Source organism: Protomyctophum bolini (assembly GCF_963924005.1).
Source record: "Protomyctophum bolini genome assembly, chromosome: 1".
In the NCBI taxonomy this organism is placed as follows: Eukaryota; Metazoa; Chordata; class Actinopteri; order Myctophiformes; family Myctophidae; genus Protomyctophum; species Protomyctophum bolini.
Genome location: NC_137862.1, coordinates 37,348,271 through 37,355,710, shown reverse-complemented (window position 1 = coordinate 37,355,710; position 7,440 = coordinate 37,348,271). Strand labels below are relative to the sequence as shown.

Here is a 7,440-nt window from a genome sequence, read left to right as displayed (position 1 = left end):
GTGTGTGTGTGTGTGTGTGTGTGTGTGTGTGTGTGTGTGTGTGTGTGTGTGTGTGTGTGTGTGTGTGTGTGTGTGTGTGTGTGTGTGTCACAGTTCGTGTGCAAATGAAAATAGCCAATCTACAACATGTCAAGTCCAGGGGGGCAGTCAGACAGATATTTTGTGAAGCCACTAAGGAAATCGAGACATCCTGAAAGTTCATATAATGGCCTGTTGTGGCGCTGTCATTGGGCCCAAAAAAACCCATATCCCCATAGAGGTCCATGTATTTGGGCCCAACTTAATAAACATGGTTGAAAACATGAATACTTTCTGCTTCCAGTCACTAGTTTAAAGTCTCATTTCTCATGTCATAATATTCTTTTTGGAAAATTATGGTCCCATTTATTTAAAAAATGACCATATGTTCTGAGGGGCGTGGCAACCGTTACAGTCTATGAACGGGAGTCACCCCCCGTTCGAGTCAAAATAAAAACCAACTAAGAAGAAGGGGGGAAGTCCCGCCTCGTTGTCTGGGCAGGCCAATGGCCAGCTGGGCCAAAACGGATCTAGAAAAATGGCTATTTACAATTCAAGGACTGACTGGCTTCATTTTACGTCCATATCAGACCCGGCGAACGCTTTGTCCATATATTTTTTTACAGTCTATGGTCAAGTCGTAACACGCTGTGGACTTGTAGATTGGCTATTTTCATAATTAACATATATCGCTCATTAATCGTCATTTAGGCAAAGCGTTGAAGTTTGATTGTGATACTGATTTGAGGACCCAGGACATATCGCCCCAGGACATATCGCAGCATCGCCCCAGCCCTTCTCAGGACTTTGCCATGTACTTGAGCCATGTTTAAATCAGCATGAACTTCTCTGCAGAAGTCTTCTTCGTTTGGAAGGGGCATAGTTCAGTGGTTCCCAAAGTGGGGTCCGGGGACCCCTAGGGGTCCTAGAGGGAGTTCTAGGGGGTCCCCAGCTAAATGATAGTTTGGAACCAAATGTACCCTTATGGGTCTGTAACTCTGAGAGTGTACAAATGGAACCAATATTTGTTTGGGAACAACTGGCATAGTTGACATGGCATAGTTGACCAGTTGATCAGAAAGGTTTCTACAGCTGGAATCGCATTCGTTTTTCTAGCACATAAACACAGCCCTATAGATACACAGCCACTCGGACGTAAACATGCAGCATATTGTCCTTGTCATACCACATTGTTCTGCAAAGCATTTCAATTCTCCTTTTATGTAATTATATACTGTATAGTAGTTGTCAGACACTGTGATGCAACACGTTGTGAGCTTGTAGATAAGAATGAAAGTTCTTAAATGTGTTTTAACCAATGAAAAGCATTTACAAGAGCTTGTGACAAAATAACAACTACATTGGAACACAGGTTGTTTTTCTTATATTTCCTGAAAAGTAATCAGTTTGGACATAACAAGGATTCCGCACAACATGCAGGTTTGGTTCTCATTTTGAATGAAGCAAAAATATATAGGAAGACCATTTGTTTTGTTTTATTATTTCAAAAGAGAAATCTGTGGAGCAGTCTTGATGACTAAGGCCCAGGGCCAGCGGTTTTGGGGGTAGTGTATGTGTGTTATTTAAAGGTTTACAGAGTGCTGGCCTGGTTAGGATGTGGAATGTGGGAAATGACTGGAGCAGAGCGCGGCAGGGGTCAACCAGAAGGACAGGACTCACAGGGTTGTAACAGAATGCGCATGGGATCATTCTGAATGGCTTTGTTGTCCCTGAGAGCAGGACGGCACTGGAACTGACATATACCGGTTCCTGAAAAACCAGTCAAGCCAGAAAAGGTGTGTGTGCATGCATGCGTGCATGCGTGCATGCGTGCGTGTGCGCGGCTTTGCGTGCGTGCACGCGTGTCTCTATGTGGGGGTGTGCGTATGTCTCTATGTGGGGGTGTGTGTATGTCTCTATGTGGGGGTGTGTGTACAAATATTGTATAAATGGCATTCATAAAATCACCATCCCATGTCTTCGCAAGTATAGTAATACAAACGTACTTGTGTGTGTGTGTGTGTGTGGGTGTGTGGGTGCATGCGTGCGTGCGTATGTGTGTGCGTGCATACACATGCTTGTGGTATGATTACATATTAACAACACTTTGCTACATTAACCACATGAACCCTTACCCTATCCCTTTTCTGGACATTTCGTAAAACAAGCCAGAAGTACAGTGAAAATAGCTCTGCTTCCTATTTTCGGCCACGGACACGGATAAGAATATAAGCACCAGGAGTACATAGGGTTAAAAGGACCACCCATAATTAATTATGTCCTCACTAATGCTCATTGTAAGCTGGCAGCATTTCTGTCTACACTCTCTGTGTCTCAGTTGAGGGCTGTGGACAGTTCAGAAACCTGTCTACACTCTCTGTGTCTCAGTGGAGGGCTGTGGACGGTTCAGAAACCTGTCTACACTCTCTGTGTCTCAGTTGAGGGCTGTGGAAGGTTCAGAAACCGGTCTACACTCTCTGTGTCTCAGTTGAGGGCTGTGGACGGTTCAGAAACCTGTCTACACTCTCTGTGTCTCAGTTGAGGGCTGTGGACGGTTCAGAAACCTGTCTACACTCTCTGTGTCTCAGTGGAGGGCTGTGGACGGTTCAGAAACCTGTCTACACTCTCTGTGTCTCAGTGGAGGGCTGTGGACAGTTCTGAAACCTGTCTACACTCTCTGTGTCTCAGTGGAGGGCTGTGGACGGTTCTGAAACCTGTCTACACTCTCTGTGTCTCAGTGGAGGGCTGTGGACGGTTCTGAAACCTGTCTACACTCTCTGTGTCTCAGTGGAGGGCTGTGGACAGTTCTGAAACCTGTCTACACTCTCTGTGTCTCAGTGGAGGGCTGTGGGCGGTTCTGAAACCTGTCTACACTCTCTGTGTCTCAGTGGAGGGCTGTGGGCGGTTCGGAAACCGTACCTACCCTACCAGTGATGATGATGATGTTGTAGATGATCATCATCATCATCATAATCATCATCATCATTATCATCAGTAGGCAGTGATTTCAAACAATTACGTTATTCTGTAATTTTTATTAATGCAAAAACAATGTCTTATTTCAGCATGCTAACTTTCCAGGAAGAGAAAAGTTTCTATCAGCTTGGAATCCCCATGGAGGATGTCATTGGTAGGCAGATTACTGAACTGTCCACAGTTTACCACCAATTGAGGCTGAGTAGACAGAAATGGTGCCATCTTATAATGAACATTAGTGAGGGCCAATTATATGAAGATGAGGTTGAAAATGGTTGAAGTGCTCTGTAAAGCTTTACAGTTTCCTGGCTGTGCACACGAGTTGTTAACAGACTCGGTTTGTTCAAGTATCATGTGTGCGTTTGTGGCATGCAACCACGTGTCATCATCATGTGAGACAATGTCAGGCATTATTACCATCACATATCTAATCATGGGGCTCCACGCATGCATGGCCCAGTCACGCTGCCTTCGCCCTGGCAGCTACACAGCTACAGGCTACCAAGTGATCACACAACGTTTGCTATACAAAATCTACAAAGCTGCAATCCAAGTTGAGCTGGCTGGCTTCAACTGCGTCTACAATAATATACTGATAATGACATCAGTGATCTCCATATATGAGCATAAAAGGGACACAGACTGACATAGAGATCTCCATATAGGCATATACACGTGTGAGTGAGTGAGTGTGTGTGTGTGTGTGTGTGTGTGTGTGTGTGTGTGTGTGTGTGTGTGTGTGTGTGTGTGTGTGTGTGTGTGTGTGTGTGTGTGTGTGTGTGTGTGTGTGTGAGATCTGAGTTGCTAGGTAGCTTTGAAGTGTGTGCTATGTTGGCTTTGTTAACCCCCTGGCGTTTTAAATCCAGGTATAAACAGGAACAAATGGCTGAGAATGTGAGAAGTTCAGCAAAGCCTTTGAGAGTTCAGCATCATATACAGCCTTTTTGTACATGTCATGAAGTCAGACCCCGGCGTGTTGAGAAAGTAATTATTTATATGTACAGTGCACTGAACGTATTGTGTGTGTGTGTGTGTGTGTGTGTGTCACGCGCACTCAGATCAGCTAACGCAGGGAAGCTGGAAGTACCCTCACTAAAAACGCCGGGACAACGCTCCACACGTCCCAAACTCTTCTCCCTTCTGGCTCCAAAACTGTGGAATGCACTTCCCATGGCAGTCAGAACTGCAGCATCACTCCCAATCTTCCGCCGTAGTCTGAAAACCCACCTTTTCAGACTCCATCATGGCCCATAGCACTTACTCTACCCTAGATAGCACTTCTGTAGACTTAGATAGCATTTGAAACAGACTTATAGCATGTTATGTAGACAGCACTAGAATTGCATTGTATATAGTCATAGCACGCCATAGTACATATGTATAGCATAGTAGTATATATGTAAAGTTTATACGTATAAATTTCATTATATAGATATTCCACTGTTACTTTCTTGATAAAGCCGAGGAAATCAAAAACAATCCTCGGGAGCTCTGGAAGCTACTAAACAATCAACTAGGCTGTGGTCAGAAACTTAAAACCAGGTTTACTAACATAAACATCAAATCAAATAACACCCTCATCACTGACAAGGTTGATGTAGCCAATCACTTGAACATCTTCTTTACAAACATTGCAACAATGCTGGTTAACAAACTGCCCTCCCACTCTGGGCGTTTTGGTGTAGAGCACATCAAAGGCTTCTACAAAAACCTAGGTGTTTGTAAAGATGATTTTAAAATGACAATGGTAACAACTGAGGAGGTACTTAAGAAACTGAGTGCCCTCCAACCCCACAAGGCCACTGGCCATGACTTATGACATATATTCCCTCCATATATAGACTCAGCCATTTCCATAGCTCCAGTCATCACCCACATAGTTAACCTCTCCATCAAACAAGGACAGGTCCCCAGAGATTTTAAACTGGCCAAAGTAACCCCCCTGTACAAAAAAGGGAGCAAATTAGAACCCGGCAACTACCGCCCTATTTCTATTCTAAGCTCCATCTCGAAAGTGATGGAAAAAATAGTCTATGAACAGGTTGAAAAGTATCTTGCCACTAATAAATTGTTGTACGAGTTCCAATCTGGTTTCAGAACATCCCACTCCACTGACACATGCCTTCTCTATTTGAGCGACCACATCAAACACGAGGTGGATGCTGGAAAATACTGCGGCATGGTCATGCTGGACCTCCAAAAGGCTTTTGACACCGTGAACCACTCCATACTGGTTAACAAGCTTAAAGCTATTGGTTTTGATAGCACATCAGTGAGCTGGATGCAATCCTACCTGGAGGGGAGAGAACAGATGGTGGAAGTGAACGGAACACTGTCCCCCCCCCTCCCAGTGAGCTGTGGCGTCCCACAAGGAAGCATACTAGGGCCTTTACTGTTCCTAATATATGTAAACGACATGACTTCAGCTTGTGACTGCAACTTGTTCCTGTTCGCAGACGACTCAGCACTGCTGGTCTCGGACAGGAACAAACTGCAGGTTGAAAAGACCCTCAGCTCTGAACTCGGTAGAATCTGCACCTGGCTCGCTGATAACAAACTATCCTTACACCTGGGAAAAACTGAATCCATTCTCTTCGGATCAAATAGTAATCTCAAAAAGGCAGATGGCTTCTTGGTTAGAGTTGGTGATGATATTATCACACGGAAGGATCAAATTACCTACCTAGGTTCCATCCTGGAGGCCAATCTTTCCGGTGATAAGATGGCCACCAACGTAATCAAAAAAGTCAATCAAAGAACAAGATTCCTCTACAGGATCTCCTCACTGGTCGACAAAAACACCTTGAAGACCTTAACAGGAGCCCTTGTACAAGGTTTCTTTGACTATGCATCCACCTCCTGGTACCACAGCACCTCAAAGGCCCTTAAAACAAGGCTCCAGACCTCCCAAAACAAACTGGTCAGGCTCCTACTTGGCCTCACCCCCCGAACCCACCTCACCCCTGCCCACTTTGACAGGCTGGGATGGCTTAGGGTCGACGACAGAGTACAGCATCTTGCAATGGGTCTGGTCCACAAGATTAGATACACCACCAAGATACCCATGTACCTGTCTAAATACTTCCTTAATGTAAACGAAGTCCACACCCACAACACCAGAGGGAGTGCAACAAACCATGTACAACCCAGATTCGGCACAAACAAGGGACTAAATTCTTTTCGCTCCTATGCGACCAAAATGTGGAACGCCCTACCAACAGTCATTAAGACATGTGAATCCCTTGGCTCCTTCAAAACTGCTCTCAAAGGGCACCTACGGATGGCTGCAATTCGAAACTGGCCTCTGTAAAAGCTGAATTTGTATCTGGATTGTACTATGTTTTTGTATGGACGTGATGTTGGGTGCCTGCACATATGCACACATGGCATCAACGCATGGTGTTGTGTGCAGGCGCCCTACACTCTGTCTTTGTACTATGGATTGTACTATGTTTTTGTATGGACGTGGTGTTGGGTGCCTGCACATATACACACATGGCATCAACGCATGGTGTTGTGTGCAGGCGCCCTACACTCTGTCTTTTGTTTTCTTTTCTTTTATCCCCCTGTTCCCCTCACTGTATATATACTTTTTTTCCCTTTTCGCTTCCTATATGATGAATTCCTGTTCTGTTCTTTAACTACATAGAAGTGTCTATTTGTTTGTCTCTAAATGTTTTGATGAATTGAACAATGTGGACCCTGTTGTAAACAAGTGTAAGGCTTAATTGGGTCGTCCACTCACAGTTAACAGTCTTTGTATTGAGTTTGTGCTTGAAATGTACTGTAATTCTGCAAACTGTTAATAAAGATTTCAATCAATCAATCAAAAAGCTTACGCATGTTTCATGATGAATGTTTTTATGTGATGTATTCCCATGCTTTTGTTCTTGCTTAATGTAAGTCGCTCTGGATTAAGAGCGTCTGCTAAATGCCTAAATTGTAAATTGTAAATTGTGTGTGTGTGTGTGTGTGTGTAGGACCTGGTCAACACTGCCGCCAGCACGGTCTTCTTCTTCCTGTCTTCTCTGGTGTTGGCCTGCATCAACCACAACACTGGAGCTGAGGTAGCAGCGGTGGTGAGTAGAGTACCATTAATCTATTCATCCATTCATTAATTCATTCGTTGGTTCGTTGGTTCATTCATTCATTCATTCCCACATCCACTCTCACTACTTATGTTTACGGCTGCTTGATTACGCACACACGCACAGGAAGAAACACAGTTGCGTCTGATTAGAGAGTTTTTTCAACCTGTCTGTTATTATGATCCTGCCAGCCTGTCTGAGGGAGAAGAGCACCTTGGTATTGTTGTCTTAGTCTGGTTTCATGTCCATTGAGCGCTGCTGCCCTCTTGTGGACCATTATCTCAGCCTCATCACCATCATATCACATGGTGCCTTTGATGAGCGAGAAAGGGACATCCAATCACAATCAGAATGCATT

General features: G+C 44.4%; 1 protein-coding gene across 1 annotated transcript in view; it reads left to right on the top strand.

Annotated features, from left to right (window-relative positions):
- The window catches only part of cmtm4 (CKLF-like MARVEL transmembrane domain containing 4), a 28,363-nt gene that overhangs the window by 16,121 nt on the left and 4,802 nt on the right, over positions 1-7,440 (top strand). Inside the window, exon 3 of the mRNA XM_080767550.1 lies at positions 6,975-7,073. Coding sequence (XP_080623676.1) covers positions 6,975-7,073 — 99 coding nt within the window. The remainder of the gene's footprint in view (positions 1-6,974; positions 7,074-7,440) is intronic.